Here is a 22,246-nt window from a genome sequence, read left to right as displayed (position 1 = left end):
GGTAGGGTTAGTGGTAGTGGTAGAGTTAGTGGTAGTGGTAGGGTTAGTGGTAGGGTTAGTGGTAGGGTTAGTGGTAGTGGTAGAGTTAGTGGTAGTGGTAGGGTTAGTGGTAGGGTTAGTGGTAGTGGTAGGGTTAGTGGTAGTGGTAGGGTTAGTGGTAGTGGTAGGGTTAGTGGTAGTGGTAGGGTTAGTGGTAGTGGTAGGGTTAGTGGTAGTGGTAGGGTTAGTGGTAGTGGTAGGGTTAGTGGTAGTGGTAGGGTTAGTGGTAGTGGTAGGGTTAGTGGTAGGGTTAGTGGTAGTGGTAGTGGTAGGGATAGTGGTAGGGTTAGTGGTAGTGGTAGGGTTAGTGGTAGGGTTAGTGGTAGTGGTAGGGTTAGTGGTAGGGTTAGTGGTAGTGGTAGGGTTAGTAGTAGTGGTAGGGTTAGTGGTAGTGGTAGAGTTAGTGGTAGTGGTAGGGTTAGTGGTAGTAGTAGGGTTAGTGGTAGGGTTAGTGGTAGTGGTAGTGGTAGGGTTAGTGGTAGTGGAAGTGGTAGGGTTAGTCGTAATGGTAGTGGTAGGGTTAGTGGTAGTGGTAGTGATAGTAGTAGTGGTAGGGTTAGTGATAGTGGTAGAGTTAGTGGTATGGTTAGTGGTTTGGTAGTGGTAGGGTTAGTGGTAGTGGTAGGGTTAGTGGTAGTGGTAGGGTTAGTGATAGTGGTAGGGTTAGTGGTAGTGTTAGGGTTAGTGGTTGTGGTAGTGGTAGGGTTAGTGATAGTTGTAGTGGTATAAATAGTGGTAGTGGTAGGGTTAGTGGTAGGTAGGGTTAGTGGTAGTGATAGGGTTAGTTGTTGTGGTAGTGGTAGGGTTAGTGGTAGTGGTAGGGTTAGTGGTAGTGGTAGGGTCAGTGGTAGGGTTAGTGGTAGTGGTAGTGATAGTGGTAGGGTTAGTGATAGTGGTAGTGGTATAAATAGTGGTAGTGGTAGGGTTAGTGGTAGGGTTAGTGGTAGTGGTAGTGGAAGGGTTAGTGGTAGTGATAGTGGTAGTGGTAGTGGAAGGGTTAGTGGTAGTGATAGTGGTAGTGGTAGTGGTAGGGTTAGTGGTAGTGATTGTTTTAGTGACAGTTTTAGTGATAGTGACAGTTTTAGTGATAGTGGTAGTGGTAGTGGTAGGGTTAGTGATAGTGATAGTGGTAGTGGTAGGGTTAGTGGTAGGGTTAGTGGTAGTGGTAGGGTTAGTGCTAGTGCTAGTGATAGTGATAGTGGAAGGGTTAGTGGTAGTGATTGTTTTAGTGACAGTTTTAGTGATAGTGATAGTTTTTCTGCTATGTGATAGTTTTAGTTTTAGTGATAGTGACGATCGTGATTGTGAGGTGTCAGTACCTTCTCTCCAGCCGACCCGATGGGGCCAGCCTCTCCGTTGGGGCCGGAACGACCTTTGGGTCCCTCAGGTCCGTCTTCACCTCTGGTTCCTAGGACACCGAGCTCTCCCTTGTCTCCCTTGATGCCCATGTCACCCTTGAAACCTGGAAAACCATCCTCTCCCTGAAAAAACACAGGAAATAGAAATATATGCATTTTTTTCACTGAGCAGTGGGTTATCTTGGACTATTATAGAATATCACCGTCATATTAATAATTTAAAAAGTTTAAAAAAAAAGCAAACTCTTTTTAATTATTATTATAATTTTCACATGAGCAGCCAGGCTTTAGAAGCATACGCTGTAAACTTGGGGTGATAAATGGTGACATCTAGTGGTAGCGTGGTGAATTGCAGAGTTAGAGTATATTGTGATCTCCTGACATCATCCGGTCAGACCTGAGAATGCAGTTGGCATGTGTTTCTCAACAACCCTTAACAACCCTTGTACAGAATATGGTGCAGACCGCAATTCGGGGCGTTTCTTAATTTTTGTGTTCCCTGATATTGAGGAAATGCCCATTGATACAATGCCATTGATCAGTTACGGTGTTATAAGACTGATGTTTTCTCGACACAGATGATTTGTTTATATGGCAGGTTAGGAGACTGATGTTAAGGTGAGGAAAAGGGTTAGGCTTAGCTACAATGCTATAGTTGTCAACAACTGTTGTCCCCGCCGACGCGAAAGAACCAACCATAGACCAAGGTCCAGCATTAATGGTATCAAGAAACGCCTCTATCAGAAAGCACCCTTAGGCCTCCTGAGTGGCGCAGCAGTGATAGAGGCGTCACTACAGATCCGGGTTCGATCCCAGGCTGTGTCGCAGCCGGCCACACAATTGGCCCAGCATCGTCCGGGGTTAGGGGAGGGTTTTCCTGTTTCCTGTTTCCTCCTTGTACCCTTGTGTTCTAGCGACTCCTTGTGACGGCCCGGGCGCAGTGCACACTGACTTCGGTCGCCAGCTGGACGGTGTTTCCTCCGACACATGCGGCTGGCTACCGGGTCAAGCGAGTAGTGTGTCAAGAAGCAGTGAGGCTTGGCAGGGTCGTGTTTTTGGGGGACGCATGGCTCTCGACCTTCAAAACTGTCCCTAGACTGTATGGGAGTTGCAGCGATGGGACAAGGCTGTAACTACCAATTCGGGGAGGATAAAGGGGTAAAAAAGTACAACAACAAAAAAAAGAAAGCACCCCTTAATTGCGCTCTGCATTTTCACACAGAAACAACTTCAAGAGGCTATCCTTCCCAAATAGCACTAAGGGACTCTACCACACTATTACCGTCTTGGGGTTCTACTGAGTCCTCATACCTACTGGGACTAAGCAGTGGTGATGTCAGACAGACCTTTTCATACATAACCTCCTGTTTGTCCTGTTTTTTTTTTTAACAGTCTCACTGTGTAGCCTAGTGGTTAGAGTGTAGGGACGGCAGGTAGCCTAGTGGTTAGAGTGTAGGGGCGGCAGGTAGACTAGTGGTTAGAGTGTAGGGACGGCAGTTAGCCTAGTGGTTAGAGTGTAGGGACGGCAGGTAGCCTAGTGGTTAGAGTGTAGGGACGGCAGGTAGTCTAGTGGTTAGAGTGTAGGGACGGTAGGTAGCCTAGTGGTTAGAGTGTAGGGACGGCAGTTAGCCTAGTGGTTAGAGTGTAGGGACGGCAGGTAGTCTAGTGGTTAGAGTGTAGGGACGGCAGGTAGACTAGTGGTTAGAGTGTAGGGACGGCAGGTAGTCTAGTGGTTAGAGTGTAGGGGCGGCAGGTAGTCTAGTGGTTAGAGTGTAGGGGAGGCAGGTAGCCTAGTGGTTAGAGTGTAGGGACGGCAGGTAGTCTAGTGGTTAGAGTGTAGGGACGGTAGGTAGCCTAGTGGTTAGAGTGTAGGGACGGCAGTTAGCCTAGTGGTTAGAGTGTAGGGACGGCAGGTAGTCTAGTGGTTAGAGTGTAGGGACGGCAGGTAGACTAGTGGTTAGAGTGTAGGGGAGGCAGGTAGCCTAGTGGTTAGAGTGTAGGGACGGCAGGTAGCCTAGTGGTTAGAGTGTAGGGACGGTAGGTAGCCTAGTGGTTAGAGTGTAGGGACGGCAGTTAGCCTAGTGGTTAGAGTGTAGGGACGGCAGGTAGTCTAGTGGTTAGAGTGTAGGGACGGCAGGTAGACTAGTGGTTAGAGTGTAGGGACGGCAGGTAGTCTAGTGGTTAGAGTGTAGGGGAGGCAGGTAGCCTAGTGGTTAGAGTGTAGGGACGGCAGGTAGTCTAGTGGTTAGAGTGTAGGGACGGTAGGTAGCCTAGTGGTTAGAGTGTAGGGACGGCAGGTAGCCTAGTGGTTAGAGTGTAGGGGCGGCAGGTAGACTAGTGGTTAGAGTGTAGGGACGGCAGTTAGCCTAGTGGTTAGAGTGTAGGGACGGCAGGTAGCCTAGTGGTTAGAGTGTAGGGACGGCAGGTAGTCTAGTGGTTAGAGTGTAGGGACGGTAGGTAGCCTAGTGGTTAGAGTGTAGGGACGGCAGTTAGCCTAGTGGTTAGAGTGTAGGGACGGCAGGTAGTCTAGTGGTTAGAGTGTAGGGACGGCAGGTAGACTAGTGGTTAGAGTGTAGGGACGGCAGGTAGTCTAGTGGTTAGAGTGTAGGGGCGGCAGGTAGTCTAGTGGTTAGAGTGTAGGGGAGGCAGGTAGCCTAGTGGTTAGAGTGTAGGGACGGCAGGTAGTCTAGTGGTTAGAGTGTAGGGACGGTAGGTAGCCTAGTGGTTAGAGTGTAGGGACGGCAGTTAGCCTAGTGGTTAGAGTGTAGGGACGGCAGGTAGTCTAGTGGTTAGAGTGTAGGGACGGCAGGTAGACTAGTGGTTAGAGTGTAGGGGAGGCAGGTAGCCTAGTGGTTAGAGTGTAGGGACGGCAGGTAGCCTAGTGGTTAGAGTGTAGGGACGGTAGGTAGCCTAGTGGTTAGAGTGTAGGGACGGCAGTTAGCCTAGTGGTTAGAGTGTAGGGACGGCAGGTAGTCTAGTGGTTAGAGTGTAGGGGCGGCAGGTAGTCTAGTGGTTAGAGTGTAGGGGAGGCAGGTAGCCTAGTGGTTAGAGTGTAGGGACGGCAGGTAGTCTAGTGGTTAGAGTGTAGGGACGGTAGGTAGCCTAGTGGTTAGAGTGTAGGGACGGCAGTTAGCCTAGTGGTTAGAGTGTAGGGACGGCAGGTAGTCTAGTGGTTAGAGTGTAGGGACGGCAGGTAGACTAGTGGTTAGAGTGTAGGGGAGGCAGGTAGCCTAGTGGTTAGAGTGTAGGGACGGCAGGTAGCCTAGTGGTTAGAGTGTAGGGACGGTAGGTAGCCTAGTGGTTAGAGTGTAGGGACGGCAGTTAGCCTAGTGGTTAGAGTGTAGGGACGGCAGGTAGTCTAGTGGTTAGAGTGTAGGGACGGCAGGTAGACTAGTGGTTAGAGTGTAGGGACGGCAGGTAGTCTAGTGGTTAGAGTGTAGGGGAGGCAGGTAGCCTAGTGGTTAGAGTGTAGGGACGGCAGGTAGTCTAGTGGTTAGAGTGTAGGGACGGTAGGTAGCCTAGTGGTTAGAGTGTAGGGACGGCAGTTAGCCTAGTGGTTAGAGTGTAGGGACGGCAGGTAGTCTAGTGGTTAGAGTGTAGGGACGGCAGGTAGACTAGTGGTTAGAGTGTAGGGGAGGCAGGTAGCCTAGTGGTTAGAGTGTAGGGACGGCAGGTAGCCTAGTGGTTAGAGTGTAGGGACGGTAGGTAGCCTAGTGGTTAGAGTGTAGGGACGGCAGTTAGCCTAGTGGTTAGAGTGTAGGGACGGCAGGTAGTCTAGTGGTTAGAGTGTAGGGACGGCAGGTAGACTAGTGGTTAGAGTGTAGGGGAGGCAGGTAGCCTAGTGGTTAGAGTGTAGGGGAGGCAGGTAGCCTAGTGGTTAGAGTGTAGGGGAGGCAGGTAACCTAGTGGTTAGAGTGTAGGGACGGCAGGTAACCTAGTGGTTAGAGTGTAGGGACGGCAGGTAGACTAGTGGTTAGAGTGTCGGGACGGCAGGTAGACTAGTGGTTAGAGTGTAGGGACGGCAGGTAGCCTAGTGGTTAGAGTGTAGGGACGGCAGGTAGTCTAGTGGTTAGAGTGTAGAGGAGGCAGGTAGCCTAGTGGTTAGAGTGTAGGGACGGTAGGTAGCCTAGTGGTTAGAGTGTAGGGACGGCAGGTAGTCTAGTGGTTAGAGTGTAGGGGTAGCAGGTAGTCTTGTGGTTAGAGCGTAGGGACGGCAGGTAGCCTAGTGGTTAGAGTGTAGAGGAGGCAGGTAGCCTAGTGGTTAGAGAGTAGGGACGGCAGGTAGCCTAGTGGTTAGAGTGTAGGGACGGCAGGTAGTCTAGTGGTTAGCCCACTGTTCCTAGGCCAGTTAACCCACTGTTCCTAGGCCAGTTAACCCACTGTTCCTAGACCAGTTAACCCACTGTTCCTAGACCAGTTAACCCACTGTTCCAAGACCAGTTAACCCACTGTTCCTAGACCAGTTAACCCAATGTTCCTAGACCAGTTAACCCACTGTTCCTAGACCAGTTAACCCACTGTTCCTAGACCAGTTAACCCACTGTTCCTAGACCAGTTAACCCACTGTTCCTAGACCAGTTAACTCACTGTTCCTAGACCAGTTAACCCACTGTTCCTAGACCAGTTAACCCACTGTTCCTAGACCAGTTAACCCACTGTTCCGAGACCAGTTAACCCACTGTTCCTAGGCCAGTTAACCCACTGTTCCTAGACCAGTTAACCCACTGTTCCTAGGCCAGTTAACCCACTGTTCCTAGACCAGTTAACCCACTGTTCCACTGTTCCTAGACCAGTTAACCCACTGTTCCACTGTTCCTAGACCAGTTAACCCACTGTTCCACTGTTCCTAGACCAGTTAACCCACTGTTCCTAGACTAGTTAACCCAATGTTCCTAGACCAGTTAACCCACTGTTCCTAGACCAGTTAACCCACTGTTTGTAGGCCAGTTAACCCACTATTCCTAGACCAGTTAACCCACTGTTCCTAGGCCAGTTAACCCACTGTTCCTAGGCCAGTTAACCCACTGTTCCTAGGCCAGTTAACCCACTGTTCCTAGACCAGTTAACCCACTGTTCCTAGACCAGTTAACCCACTGTTCCTAGACCAGTTAACCCACTGTTCCTAGACCAGTTAACCCACTGTTCCTAGACCAGTTAACTCACTGTTCCTAGACCAGTTAACCCACTGTTCCTAGACCAGTTAACCCACTGTTCCTAGACCAGTTAACCCACTGTTCCGAGACCAGTTAACCCACTGTTCCTAGGCCAGTTAACCCACTGTTCCTAGACCAGTTAACCCACTGTTCCTAGGCCAGTTAACCCACTGTTCCTAGACCAGTTAACCCACTGTTCCACTGTTCCTAGACCAGTTAACCCACTGTTCCACTGTTCCTAGACCAGTTAACCCACTGTTCCACTGTTCCTAGACCAGTTAACCCACTGTTCCTAGACTAGTTAACCCAATGTTCCTAGACCAGTTAACCCACTGTTCCTAGACCAGTTAACCCACTGTTTGTAGGCCAGTTAACCCACTATTCCTAGACCAGTTAACCCACTGTTCCTAGGCCAGTTAACCCACTGTTCCTAGGCCAGTTAACCCACTGTTCCTAGGCCAGTTAACCCACTGTTCCGAGACCAGTTAACCCACTGTTCCTAGGCCAGTTAACCCACTGTTCCTAGACCAGTTAACCCACTGTTCCTAGGCCAGTTAACCCACTGTTCCTAGACCAGTTAACCCACTGTTCCTAGACCAGTTAACCCACTGTTCCAAGACCAGTTAACCCACTGTTCCTAGACCAGTTAACCCAATGTTCCTAGACCAGTTAACCCACTGTTCCTAGACCAGTTAACCCACTGTTCCTAGACCAGTTAACCCACTGTTCCTAGACCAGTTAACCCACTGTTCCTAGACCAGTTAACCCACTGTTCCTAGACCAATTAACCCACTGTTCCAAGACCAGTTAACCCACTGTTCCAAGACCAGTTAACCCACTGTTCCTAGACCAGTTAACCCACTGTTCCTAGACAAGTTAACCCACTGTTCCTAGACCAGTTAACCCACTGTTCCTAGACCAGTTAACCCACTGTTCCTAGGCCAGTTAACCCACTGTTCCACTGTTCCTAGACCAGTTAACCCACTGTTCCTAGACCAGTTAACCCACTGTTCCTAGACCAGTTAACCCACTGTTCCTAGACCAGTTAACCCATTTTTCCTAGATCAGTTAACCCACTGTTCCTAGACCAGTTAACCCACTGTTCCTAGGCCAGTTAACCCACTGTTCCACTGTTCCTAGACCAGTTAACCCACTGTTCCTAGACCAGTTAACCCACTGTTCCTAGACCAGTTAACCCACTGTTCCCCTGTTCCTAGACCAGTTAACCCACTGTTCCCCTGTTCCTAGACCAGTTAACCGACTGTTCCCCTGTTCCTAGACCAGTTAACCCACTGTTCCCCTGTTCCTAGACCAGTTAACCCACTGTTCCTAGACCAGTTAACCCACTGTTCCACTGTTCCTAGACCAGTTGACCCACTGTTCCCAGGCCGTCATTGAAAATAAGAATTTGTTCTTTAACGGACTTGACTAGTTAAATAAAGGTAACAAAATAAAAAATGACGACTAGAGAGGAAAACCAAACTGGAGACATTAGATGGAACGTGTAGAGCAGCTGGGAACTACAATGGCAGCCAATCAATCTACTATCAGATCACAGCACCTAACACATTCTCCTTCATTCCAGCTGAACGTCCTACACCCCATTACTACCCAAATGAGCTGAAGCCTTTCAAGCCTGATAGACATTTAAGGGGTTTTCAGATCTGCCTGCTAAAAAGGCTTGACAAAAAAATAGTGTGGAATTACAAATATGAGACATGTCTTTTGTCCCAAAATGGCACACTATGCACTACATTTGACCAGAGCCACATGGGTAGTAGTGCACTATATAGGGAATAGGGTGCCATTTTGGGACGCACATATGGTGAAGGTAGAAGTAGACATTTCCCCTCTCAGATATTACCTTATCCCCCCCCATAATGGTTTAGGTTATGATTGAACGTTGGGTAATCCGATCCTCGATCTGTGGTTGAGAACCACTTCTACCTCCAACACAAATATGAGGCGGCCATTTTGTAAATGTCCGCCATGCTTAAAGAAGACACTGGCGTTGTTTACCTTTTCTCCTCCACCGCCTTTAAGACCTCTGACGCCCTCAGCACCCTGTAGGAGGGAGCAGAGGATCAAAGACGACTCAACACAACATGAGATGCAAGAATGTTTAACACATATATACTATAAGAATATTTAATAGATAAATACTATAAGAATGTAAGAATGTTTCATACATATATACTATAAGAATGTTTAATCGATATATACTATAAGAATGTAAGAATGTTTAATAGATATATACTGTAAGAATGTATAATCAATTTAATACTATAAGAATGTTTCATATATATATACTATAAGAATGTTTCATATATATATACTATAACAATGTTTAATAGATATATACAATAACAATGTTTAATAGATATATACTGTAAGAATGTTTAATAGATATATACTATAAGAATGTTTCATATATATATACTATAACAATGTTTAATAGATATATACAATAACAATGTTTAATAGATATATACTGTAAGAATGTTTAATAGATATATACTATAAGAATGTTTCATATATATATACTATAACAATGTTTAATAGATATATACAATAACAATGTTTAATAGATATATACTGTAAGAATGTTTCATCTCAGCATTTAGATGTTTTACACTTAAAAAAAGAGGTGAGCATGACACAACTGCTAATCAATCAATCAATCAAGCTAAGGTCAACAGAAAGGTCAAAGGGTGTGACCCCTGAAGGGTCGTTACCTTGACACCGCGAGGGCCAGGGTAGCCAAGAGAACCCGGAGGTCCAGGATGACCCTACCATAACAAAACAAGACAATGGCGTAATATAACAGATGAGGTATGAATGAATAAAACATTTGAATGAATGAAATCAGACTTACGACGCCTCCTTTCATTCCCGGAGGACCCTCCTTCCCTGGGTGACCCTGGAACAAACATTCATACTATATTATTTGGCATTTTACTATATTACACACCAATACTATATGGTATGGCATTATTAACATACTACTATACTACAACTACTACTATACCAATACTATATGGTATGGCATTATTAACATACTACAACTACTACTATACCAATACTATATGGTATGGCATTATTAACATACTACAACTACTACTATACCAATACTATATGGTATGGCATTATTAACATACTACTATACTACAACTACTACTATACCAATACTATATGGTATGGCATTATTTACATACTACAACTACTACTATACCAATACTATATGGTATGGCATTATTTACATACTACTATACTACAACTACTACTATACCAATTCTATATGGTATGGCATTATTAACATACTACAACTACTACTATACCAATAATATATGGTATGGCACTATTTACATACTACTATACTATAACTACTACTATACCAATACTATATGGTATGGCACTATTAACATACTACAACTACTACTATACCAATACTATATGGTATGGCACTATTAACATACTACAACTACTACTATACCAATACTATATGGTATGGCATTATTTACATACTACTATACTACAACTACTACTATACCAATACTATATGGTATGGCATTATTTACATACTACAACTACTACTATACCAATTCTATATGGTATGGCATTATTTACATACTACTATACTACAACTACTACTATACCAATACTATATGGTATGGCATTATTTACATAATACTATACTACAACTACTGCTATACTTTCATGGCATACTTAACTATACACTACTATACTATGCTGTACTATGCCACACCATACTATGCTATGCTATATTATGCTAAATACATATGCTATACTATGCTAAATACATATGCTATACTATGCCATACCACACCATACTATACTATGCTATACTATACTATACTATACTATACTATACTATGCTATACTATGCTAAATACATATGCTATACTATGCTGTACTACTGTATATACAATACTGGTAGCACATGGCATAATTTGGCCTAATAGGTTTATGTCTGCGTCTAACAGGAAGTGAATTGTTTTAAATAAGACTCACGGGAGGACCGTCGGCACCAGCCAGACCAGCCAATCCCTGACGACCTGACGGTCCCTAGATGGAGGGAGGGAAAGAGAGTGAGAGAGAGCAAGAGAGAGAGTGAGAGAGAGAAAGAGCGAGATAAAGAGAGTGAGAGAGAGAAAGAGCGAGAGAAAGAGAGTGAGAGAGAGAAAGTGAGAGAGAAAGAGAGAGAGAGAGAGAGAGAGAGAGAGATGGGAGGGAGAGAGAGAGAGAGAGAGTGAGAGACAGAGAGAGAGAGAGCGAGAGAGCGAGATGAGAGGGAGAGAGAGAGAGAGAGAGAGAGAGAGAGTGAGAGAGAGAGAGAGAGAGAGATGAGAGGGAGAGAGAGAGTGAGAGAGTGAGAGACAGAGAGAGAGAAAGAGAGAGAGAGAGAGAGATTATAGGTTATAAAATGGAGCTAGAACAACATGACTACTTACAATACAAACAATATTTTATTAACCTAAGCATTTTTCCTACTTTCAGTAATAACCAGAAACAAAATGCTTGAAACTGTTTCAAGATACGTCAGCGTATACGTGTGTGTGTGTGTGTGTGTGAGCGCGTCTGTGAGTGTGTGTGTGAGCGCGTCTGTGAGTGTGTGTGTGAGCGCGTCTGTGAGTGTGTGTGTGTGTGTGTGTGTGTGTGCCCATAGCTTGGAAAGTAAGTCTGTTAAATCACTTAAACGGTCAGACTGTGAAGTCCATCTAAAACAACAGGGGGGGGGGGGGGATACCAGGGTCTGACACACACACACACACACACACACACACACACACACACACACACACACACACACACACACACACAGACACACACATTCGTAAACTTACTTTGTCACCAGGCGGTCCGATCGGGCCTTGAGGACCAACAAGACCCTTGAGGAGAAAGATAATAGAAACCACAGACGTGTTACACACAGGTTCTGGTGTACGTTCCTAATGCCACCCTTTTCCCTACAGAGCCCCGTGGGCCCTGGTGCAAAGTAGTGCACTGGGAAGAGGATAGGGTGCCATTTTGTCACAATTAGTTTAGAGTCATATGAGCTAGATGATCTGTGGTTGATATGGAAAGGGGAACTAGAAATAAAAAACGGTTTATATCGTTCACTCTGAACGGTATTCAAACCTGGATGGGCGGTCGTTTCCAGTGGCCCTGTGCCATCCTACCCAGCGGCCCTGTGCCATCCTACCCAGCGGCCCTGTGCCATCCTACCCAGCGGCCCTGTGCCATCCTACCCAGCGGCCCTGTGCCATCCTACCCAGCGGCCCTGTGCCATCCTACCCAGCGGCCCTGTGCCATCCTACCCAGCGGCCCTGTGCCATCCTACCCAGCGGCCCTGTGCCATCCTACCCAGCGGCCCTGTGCCATCCTACCCAGCGGCCCTGTGCCATCCTACCCAGCGGCCCTGTGCCATCCTACCCAGTGGCCCTGTGCCATCCTACCCAGCGGCCCTGTGCCATCCTACCCAGCGGCCCTGTGCCATCCTACCCAGCACGCTTTGAGCATACACAGGTGTGTTCGAATCACTGCACGGCAGTGGAGTCCGATATGCCCCACTGTTTTCTGTTACATATAAGTCCACAATTACTGACCCTCTATATAACTGTCAACAGGACAGTGATCCTCTATATAACTGTCTCTATATAACTGTCAACAGGACAGTGATCCTCTATATAACTGTCTCTATATAACTGTCAACAGGACAGTGATCCTCTATATAACTGTCAACAGGACAGTGACCCTCTATATAACTGTCTCTATATAACTGTCAACAGGACAGTGATCCTCTATATAACTGTCTCTATATAACTGTCAACAGGACAGTGATCCTCTATATAACTGTCAACAGGACAGTGGGCCTCTATATAACTGTCAACATGACAGTGACCCTCTATATAACTGTCTCTATATAACTGTCAACAGGACAGTGACCCTCTATATAACTGTCAACAGGACAGTGGGCCTCTATATAACTGTCAACAGAACAGTGACCCTCTATATAACTGTCAACAGGACAGTGATCCTCTATATAACTGTCAACAGGACAGTGATCCTCTATATAACTGTCTCTATATAACTGTCAACAGGACAGTGATCCTCTATATAACTGTCAACAGGACAGTGATCCTCCATATAACTGTCTCTATATAACTGTCAACAGGACAGTGATCCTCTATATAACTGTCAACAGGACAGTGACCCTCTATATAACTGTCTCTATATAACTGTCAACAGGACAGTGATCCTCTATATAACTGTCTCTATATAACTGTCAACAGGACAGTGATCCTCTATATAACTGTCTCTATATAACTGTCAACAGGACAGTGATCCTCTATATAACTGTCAACAGGACAGTGACCCTCTATATAACTGTCTCTATATAACTGTCAACAGGACAGTGACCCTCTATATAACTGTCTCTATATAACTGTCAACAGGACAGTGATCCTCTATATAACTGTCTCTATATAACTGTCAACAGGACAGTGATCCTCTATATAACTGTCAACAGGACAGTGGGCCTCTATATAACTGTCAACTAGACAGTGATCCTCTATATAACTGTCTCTATATAACTGTCAACTAGACAGTGATCCTCTATATAACTGTCAACAGGGATTGATGTGACTCCATAAATCTAAACAAGATGTGTGTCATTTAGAAGATGATGTAGAGTAATGGAGGGAACAGTGTTGGGGAAAAGTGAAAAGTGTGAAAAGTGAAAAAGAGAAAGAGAAAGAAAAAAAGGAGAAAGAAAGGAGAAGGATAAATAAAAATAAATGAAATGTACTGCTCCTGGTCTGCTACTACTTACTTGTGATCCAGGGATCCCCTGCTGTCCGGCAGGCCCCGACTCTCCTTGTGGGCCCTGAATGGAACAGAGACAAGATCAGATTCACTACACCTTAGTAGAACAGAGAGAGATCAGATTCACTACACCTTAGTAGAACAGAGAGAGAGATCAGATTCACTACACCTTAGTAGAACAGAGAGAGAGATCAGATTCACTACACCTTAGTAGAACAGAGAGAAGATCAGATTCACTACACCTTAGTAGAACAGAGAGAGAGATCAGATAAGACTGAGAGACTAGATCAGAATCTCTATAGTCAACACTCCACCTGAGAAGAAATCAACTATAACTCTCTATAACGCTCTATAACTCTATATAACGCTCTATAACTCTCTATAATGCTCTATAACTCTCTATAACTCTCTATAACGCTCTATAACTCTCTATAACGCTCTATAACTCTCTATAATGCTCTATAACTCTCTATAACTCTCTATAATGCTCTATAACTCTCTATAAAAGCTATACAACTCTCTTTAACTCTCTATAATGCTCTATAACACTCTATAACTCTCTATAACTCTCTATAACGCTCTATAACTCTCTATAACGCTCTATAACGCTCCATAGCTTTCTATACCGCTCTATAGCTCTCTATAACTCTCTATAATGCTATATAACTCTCTATAACTCTCTATAACGCTCTATAACTCTCTATAACTCTCTATAACGCTCTATACCTCTCTATAATGCTCTATAACTCTCTATAACGCTCTATAATGCTCTATACCTCTCTATAATGCTCTATAACTCTCTATAACGCTCTATAACGCTCTATAACGCTCTATAACTCTCTATAATGCTCTATAACTCTCTATAACTCTCTATAATGCGCTATAACTCTCTATAACGCTCTATAGCTCTCTATACCGCTCTATAATGCTCTATACCACTCTATAGCTCTCTATACCGCTCTACAGCTCTCTATAACACTCTATAATGCGCTATAACTCTCTAGAACTCTCTATAGCACTCTCTATAACGCTCTCTACCTCTATAATGCTCTATAACTCTCTATAACCTATAACGCTCTATAACTCTCTATAACGCTCTATAATGCTCTATATTGCTCTACAACTCTCTATAACACTCTATAACGCCCTATAACTCTCTATAGCGTTCTATAACGCTCTATACCGCTATAATGCTCTATAACTCTCTATAACCTATAACGCTCTATAACACTCTATAACGCTCTATAACTCTCTATAGCGCTCTATAATGCTCTATACCTCTATAATGCTCTATAACTCTCTATAACGCTCTATAATGCTCTACAACTCTCTATACCGCTCTATAGCTCTCTATAACCCTCTATAACACTCTTTAAACGCTCTATAACGCTCTATAATGCTCTATATTGCTCTACAACTCTCTATAACACTCTATATTGCTCTACAACTCTCTATAACACTCTATAACGCTCTATAACTCTCTTCCTAGAGAATAATAGATGCCAGTCTCAAGCTGTTGCATTTATCACAAGACGATTCTACTACACTAAAAGTGTATTTATGCTGTTTGACTCACTGCGTGGAACAAAAATGTTGTTGTGTCCCCTGGCATTGGCAACTTCCTGATACCATGTTTGATTGAGTGGCGCTGAAGATCTAAGACTTGAACTGATTTGACTTTTTTTGTACTCTTGAGAGTCAGTGTTGTGAAACAGCGTCCTCTCCAAACAACGGCTGCAGAGCAGAGAGTCATCTGGGAACGGCTTAGGAGTACTAGATCTGGCCTTGAGACTGTGTTAGATCACATCCCTGCCGAGACCATGGCGGAACAAACAATAATAAATATTGATACAGATGAAAGGATGCCTTTGGGATGTTGTGGGTGTTTTGTAGGGTGTTTGTTCTGCTTTCCATTGTTTGTTAAGACAGATTTTGAAAAACACAAGCTGTGTACGTAACGCAACAAAAAGCCCTAATTCAGGGGAGTTCAGTTGCATTGGAGAGACTGAGGGTTCCTTTTACAGTAAACTGAGTCATGGGATACGTCCCAAATGACACCCTATTCTCTACGTAGTGCACTACTTTAGACCAGAGTCCAATGGAACCCTGTTCTCTATGTAGTGCACTACTTTACACCAGAGTCCTATGGAACCCTATTCTCTATGTAGTGCACTACTTTAGACCAGAGCCCTATGGAACCCTATTCTCTATGTAGTGCACTACTTTAGACCAGAGCCCTATGGAATCCTATTCTCTATGTAGTGCACTACTTTAGACCAGAGCCCTATGGAACCCTATTCTCTATGTAGTGCACTACTTTAGACCAGAGTCCTATGGAACCCTATTCCCTACGTAGTGCACTACTTTAGACCAGAGTCCTATGGAACCCTATTCCCTACGTAGTGCACTACTTTACACCAGAGTCCTATGGAATCCTATTCCCTACGTAGTGCACTACTTTAGACCAGAGCCCTATGGAACCCTATTCTCTATGTAGTGCACTACTTTAGACCAGAGCCCTATGGAATCCTATTCTCTATGTAGTGCACTACTTTAGACCAGAGCCCTATGGAACCCTATTCTCTATGTAGTGCACTACTTTAGACCAGAGTCCTATGGAATCCTATCCTCTATGTAGTACACTACTTTAGACCAGAGTCCAAAGGAACCCTATTCTCTATGTAGTGCACTACTTTAGACCAGAGTCCTATGGAATCCTATTCTCTATGTAGTGCACTACTTTACACTAGAGTCCCATGGAACCCTATTCCCTATGTAGTGCACTACTTTAGACCAGAGTCCTATGGAATCCTATTCTCTATGTAGTGCACTACTTTAGACCAGAGTCCTATGGAACCCTATTCTCTATGTAGTGCACAACTTCACACTAGAGTCCCATGGAACCCTATTCCCTATGTAGTGCACTACTTTAGACCAGAGTCCTATGGAATCCTATTCTCTATGTAGTGCACTACTTTAGACCAGAGTCCTATGGAACCCTATTCTCTATGTAGTGCACTACTTTAGACCAGAGCCCTATGGAACCCTATTCCCTATGTAGTGCACTACTTTTGTATTATGTTATGCTTATGTCTAAGGACGACAACAAACATGTTCACTGTCCTGGGTTTTCCATAGAAGTGTATTGACAAACGGTGAAGTGGGCCGCGTGGGATCCTGGTAGACTGGGGAGAGGTCCTAAATAGCACCCTAACCCCTGTATAGTGCAGACGTTGTGCACTATGTAGTGAATAAGAAGGCATTTTATACTGCAGACCCCCAATGAGTCACTAGTCTGTCGTTTGACCTCTGTCCTCCACTGCTGCCAGGTCAAAGGTTACAGGTGACCAATCACAAGCTGGGAGGAATATGACCTGACCCTCTGGCTAAAACCACATGGCTACTGGACTGAAGGGTAAGGTTGAGAGCCACGGTGGACGCTCCCAATGGGCCCACGTGGTTTCAGTAAGGTCAGTCAGGTCAGTCAGATCAGTCAGGTCAGTCAAGTCTGTCAGGTCAGTCAAGTCAAGTTATTCAGGTCAGTCAGGTCAGTCAAGTCAGTCAGGTCAGTCAGATCAGTCAGGTCATTCAGGTCAGTCAGGTCAGTCAAGACAGTCAGGTCAGTCAGACCAGTCAGGTCAGTCAGATCAGTCAGGTCAGTCAAGACAGTCAGGTCAGTCAGATCAGTCAAGTCAGTCAGGTCAGTCAGGTCAGTCAGGTCAGTCAAGTCAGTCAGGTCAATCAGATCAGTCAGGTCATTCAGGTCAGTCAGGTCAGTCAGATCAGTCAGGTCAGTCAAGACAGTCAGGTCAGTCAAGTCAGTCAGGTCAGTCAGGTCAGTCAGGTCAGTCAAGTCAGTCAGGTCAGTCAGATCAGTCAGGTCATTCAGGTCAGTCAGGTCAGTCAGATCAGTCAGGTCAGTCAAGACAGTCAGGTCAGTCAAGTCAGTCAGGTCAGTCAAGACAGTCAGGTCAGTCAGATCAGTCAGGTCAGTCAAGACAGTCAGGTCAGTCAGATCAGTCAAGTTATTCAGGTCAGTCAGGTCAGTCAAGTCAGTCAGGTCAGTCAAGACAGTCAGGACAGTCAGATCAGTCAGGTCAGTCAAGACAGTCAAGTCAGTCAGGTCAGTCAAGTCAGTCAGGTCAAGTTATTCAGGTCAGTCAGATTAGTCAGGCCTGTCAAGACAGTCAGGTCAGTCAGATCAGTCAGTCAGATCAGTCAGGTCAGTCAAGTCAGTCAGCTCAGTCAGGTCATTCAAGTCAGTCAGGTCAGTCAGGTCAGTCAAGATAGTCAGGTCAGTCAGATCAGTCAGGTCAGTCAAGTAAGTCAGGCCAGTCAGATCAGTCAGGTCAGTCAGATCAGTCAGGTCAGTCAAGACAGTCAGATCAGTCAGGTCAGTCAGGTCAGTCAGATCAGTCAGGTCAGTCAGATCAGTAAGGTCAGTAAGGTCAGTCAGGTCAGTCAGCTCAGTCAGGTCATTCAAGTCAGTCAGGTCAGTCAGGTCAGTCAAGATAGTCAGGTCAGTCAAGTCAGTCAGGTCAGTCAGATCAGTTGGGTTAGTCAGATCAGTCAGGTCAGTCAAGACAGTCAGATCAGTCAGGTCAGTCAGGTCAGTCAGGTCAGTCAGATCAGTCAGGTCAGTCAGATCAGTAAGGTCAGTAAGGTCAGTCAGGTCAGTCAGATCAGTAAGGTCAGTAATGTCAGTCAGATCAGTCAGGTCAGTCAGGTCAGTCAGATCAGTCAGATCAGTCAGGTCAGTCAGATCAGTAAGGTCAGTAAGGTCAGTCAGGTCAGTCAGATCAGTAAGGTCAGTAATGTCAGTCAGATCAGTCAGGTCAGTCAGGTCAGTCAGATCAGTCAGATCAGTCGGGTCAGTGAATTGAAGTGGTGCTGCTCTAGACTGGAATGAGAGGCCCTGTTTTTGGTGTATTCACTTTCCCTCCAGTGATCTGTAGTGACAGGATCGTTGTGTGGTAGAGGACTGAGTGTCTCGTGATGTTACATGTATAACCAGATATCCTTTCTTACCTGGTTTCCTTTGGGACCAGCTTGGCCATCTAGTCCAGCGAGACCCTGTGAACAACATTTAATTCATTATTAATACATGAAGTATACTTTTGCAGTAGTAATGGTATTGCAGTAGTATTGCAGTATTATAGAGGTACGGATGCATACAGGCTGTCTGTATAGTTTTGCAGCATTAAGTGTATTGCAGTAGTATCATGGTAGCATAATGGTAGTATCGTGGTAGTATCAGGGTAGTATCATAGTGGTACCATGGTAGCATCATGGTAGTATCATGGTAGTATCATGGTAGAATCATGGTAGTATCATGGTAGTAACATAGTAGTATCATGGTACCTTCATGGTAGTATCATGGTAGTATCATGGTAGCATCATGGTAGTATCATGGTAGTATCATGGTAGTACCGTAGCATCATGGTAGTACCATAGGACTACCATGGTAGTATCATACTAGTATCATGGTAGTATCGTGGTAGTATAATGGTAGCATCATGGTAGTTTCATAGTAGTATCATGGTAGTAGGATGGTAGTACCATGCTAATATCATACTAGTATCATAGTAGTATCATGGTAGCATCATGGTAGTATCGTGGTAGTATCATAGTAGTATCATGGTAGTATCATGGTAGTACAATGGTAGTATCATAGTAGTATCATGGTAGTATCATAGTAGTATCATGGTAGTATCATGGTAGTATCATAGTGGTACCATGGTAGTATCGTGGTAGTATCATGGTAGCATCATGGTGGTATCATGGTAGTAACATAGTAGTATTATGGTACCATCATGGTAGTATCATGGTAGTATCATGGTAGTAACATAGTAGTATCATGGTACCATCATGGTAGTATCATGGTAGTATCATGGGAGCATCATGGTAGCATCATGGTAGTATCATGGTAGTATCATGGTAGTATCATGGTAGTACCGTAGCATCATGGTAGTACCATAGGAGTACCATGGTAGTATCATAGTAGTATCATGGTAGTATCGTGGTAGTATAATGGTAGCATCATGGTAGTTTCATAGTAGTATCATGGTAGTAGCATGGTAGTACCATGCTAATATCATACTAGTATCATAGTAGTATCATGGTAGCATCATGGTAGTATCATGGTAGTATCATGGTAGTACCATGGTACGATCATAGTAGTATAATGGTAGTATCATAGTAGTGTCATGGTAGTATCATGGTGGTACCATGGTGGTGTCATGGTAGTATCATGGTAGCATCATGGTAGTATCATGGTAGTATCATGGTAGTATCATAGTAGTACCGTGGTAGTATCATATTAGCATCATGGTAGTACCATGGTAGTATCATGGTGGTATCATAGTAGTATCATGGTAGTACCATGGTGGTATCATAGTAGTATCATGGTAGTATCATAGTAGTATCATAGTAGTATTATGGTAGTATCATGGTATTATCATGGTGGTATCATAGTAGTGTCATAACAGTGTCATTGTAGTATCATGGTGGTATCATAGTAGTATCATGGTAGTATCATAGTAGTATCATAGTAGTATTATGGTAGTATCATGGTATTATCATGGTGGTATCATAGTAGTATCATAGTAGTGTCATAACAGTGTCATTGTTGTATCATGGTAGTATCATGGTAGGTACATGGTAGTATCATAGTGGTGCCATGGTAGTATCATGGTAGTATTGTAGAGGTGCTGGTACATACACTGTATGCATAGTTTTGCAGCATTAAGCGTATTGCAGTAGTATCATGGTAGTTTCATGGTGGTATTGTAGAGTTACTGGTACATTCACTGTCTTTATAGTCTTTCAGGACTAAGCATTAAGCATTAGTTTTATAGTAGTATCATGGTATTATCATGGTAGCATCATGGTAGTATCGTGGTAGTATCATGGTAGTATTGTGGTAGTATCATGGTAGTATAATGGTAGCATTGCAGAGTTACTGGTACATACACTGGCTGTAATGTCTTTCAGCATTAAGCATATTGCAATAGTATCATGGTAGTATTTTTTTTAACCTTTATTTAACTAGGCAAATCAGTTAAGAACAAATTCTTATTTTCAATGACGGCCTAGGAACATTGGGTTAACTGCCTGTTCAGGGGCAGAACGACAGATTTGTACCTTGTCAGCTTGGGGATTCGAACTTGCAACCTTTAAGTTACCCTGCCGCCCCATGGTAGTATCATGGTAGTATAATAGTAGTATCATGGTAGTATCATGGTAGTATCACGTTAGTATCATAGTAGTATCACGTTAGTATCATAGTAGTATCACAGTAGTATCATGGTAGTATAATAGTAGTATCATGGTAGTATCATGGTAGTATCATGGTAGTATCACGTTAGTATCATAGTAGTATCACATTAGTATCATAGTAGTATCACAGTAGTATCATGGTAATATCATGGTAGTATCATGGTAGTATCACGTTAGTATCATAGTAGTATCATAGTAGTATCATGGTAGTATCATGGCAGTATCATGGTAGTATCATAGTAGTATCATGGTAGTATCATGGTAGTATCATGGTAGTATCGTGGTAGTATCATGGTAGTATCATGGTAGTATTGTAGAGGTACTGTATACATACACGTTGTCCACCAGTCCCTGGTGATCCCCTAGGGCCAAGCAGACCTCTAGGTCCCTGTATGATAGAAAAACATTAAGTAAGACAAAAACACAAACATAAACATGTTGTTTAACTGACCCAGTAACCAACCCAGTATCTGACCCAGTAACTGACCCAGTATCTGACCCAGTAACCGACTAGTCTTGGTGATATGAGTTGTGTGTACATTCAGGCCACTGTATTGAGTATCGAAAAGCTACAGTACTTACACTAGACTCTGTCTCGTGAGATGTGTTTTAATGCCAGAGTAAGACGGTAGCCTAGTCACTCAGGTACTATGAGATAGCAGTGGTGCTAGTATAACGTAGTGTTGTCTACCAAAGCCTAGATAAATTGGAGAAACACTGACCTCATGTGGACAAATGTGGTAACTGAAGGTACTCAACAGTTGGTCGGGGGGGTAAATCTGTTTCAGCTTTCCGTCTATTCTTTCTTTTTGGACATTTGTGTGTGAGAAAAATGATATCTAAAAAAATATATCTGGTTACCAAAATGGGTACACAGGGATGGAGAAACAGTGACACAGGCCAAGTAGACCAAACATTAACCAACCATTTTCCCTGTTACCCCTCTGCTACGGTCCTCAGGATTTCCCAAACTCGGCCCTCGTGACCCCAAAGGTTGAACGCCTTTGTTTTTGCCCTAGAACTACACAGCTGATTCAAGTAATAAACTTATTCGGTGTAGTTGTGAAGTGTTAGGGCAACAAAAACAAAACGTGTACCTCACTTGGGGTTCCCGATGATTCGAGTTTGGGAAACGCTGGTCCATATGAACCCAGTCAGCAGGAGAATGTGTCCATGGAGACATCCCAAATAGCACCGTATCCCCTACATAGTGCACTACTTTTGACCAGAGTCCTATGGGACCCTATTCCCTACATAGTGCACTAATTTTGACCAGAGCCCATAGGGAATAGGCTGCCATTTGGGATACAGAACACAACACATTTCTCAGAGGTAACGTGAGAAGAGCTACTTCTCAAGCTGTCGTATTTTCTGTGAGGAGATATTAGCCACTCCCACTCCGTCTGTCGTATTTTCTGTGAGGAGATATTAGCCACTCCCACTCCGTCTGTCTTATTTTCTGCAAGGAGATATTAGCCACTCCAACTCCGTCTGTCATATTTTCTGTGAGGAGATATTAGCCACTCCCACTCCGTCTGTCGTATTTTCTGTCAGGAGATATAAGTCACTCCC

At 44.2% G+C, this 22,246-nt stretch overlaps 1 protein-coding gene across 1 annotated transcript in view; it reads right to left on the bottom strand.

Moving 5' to 3' along the window:
• LOC110530844 (collagen alpha-1(XI) chain) overlaps positions 1–22,246 on the bottom strand; it is a 203,533-nt gene that overhangs the window by 60,146 nt on the left and 121,141 nt on the right. Inside the window, exons 21-29 of the mRNA XM_036986621.1 lie at positions 21,009–21,062; positions 18,425–18,469; positions 13,404–13,457; positions 11,416–11,460; positions 10,583–10,636; positions 9,426–9,470; positions 9,286–9,339; positions 8,570–8,614; positions 1,359–1,520 (exon numbers count right to left, since the gene is read on the bottom strand). Coding sequence (XP_036842516.1) covers positions 1,359–1,520; positions 8,570–8,614; positions 9,286–9,339; positions 9,426–9,470; positions 10,583–10,636; positions 11,416–11,460; positions 13,404–13,457; positions 18,425–18,469; positions 21,009–21,062 — 558 coding nt within the window. The remainder of the gene's footprint in view (positions 1–1,358; positions 1,521–8,569; positions 8,615–9,285; positions 9,340–9,425; positions 9,471–10,582; positions 10,637–11,415; positions 11,461–13,403; positions 13,458–18,424; positions 18,470–21,008; positions 21,063–22,246) is intronic.

This window comes from Oncorhynchus mykiss, chromosome 8, assembly GCF_013265735.2.
Source record: "Oncorhynchus mykiss isolate Arlee chromosome 8, USDA_OmykA_1.1, whole genome shotgun sequence".
Classification (NCBI taxonomy): Eukaryota; Metazoa; Chordata; class Actinopteri; order Salmoniformes; family Salmonidae; genus Oncorhynchus; species Oncorhynchus mykiss.
This window is presented reverse-complemented; position numbering and strand designations above follow the sequence as displayed.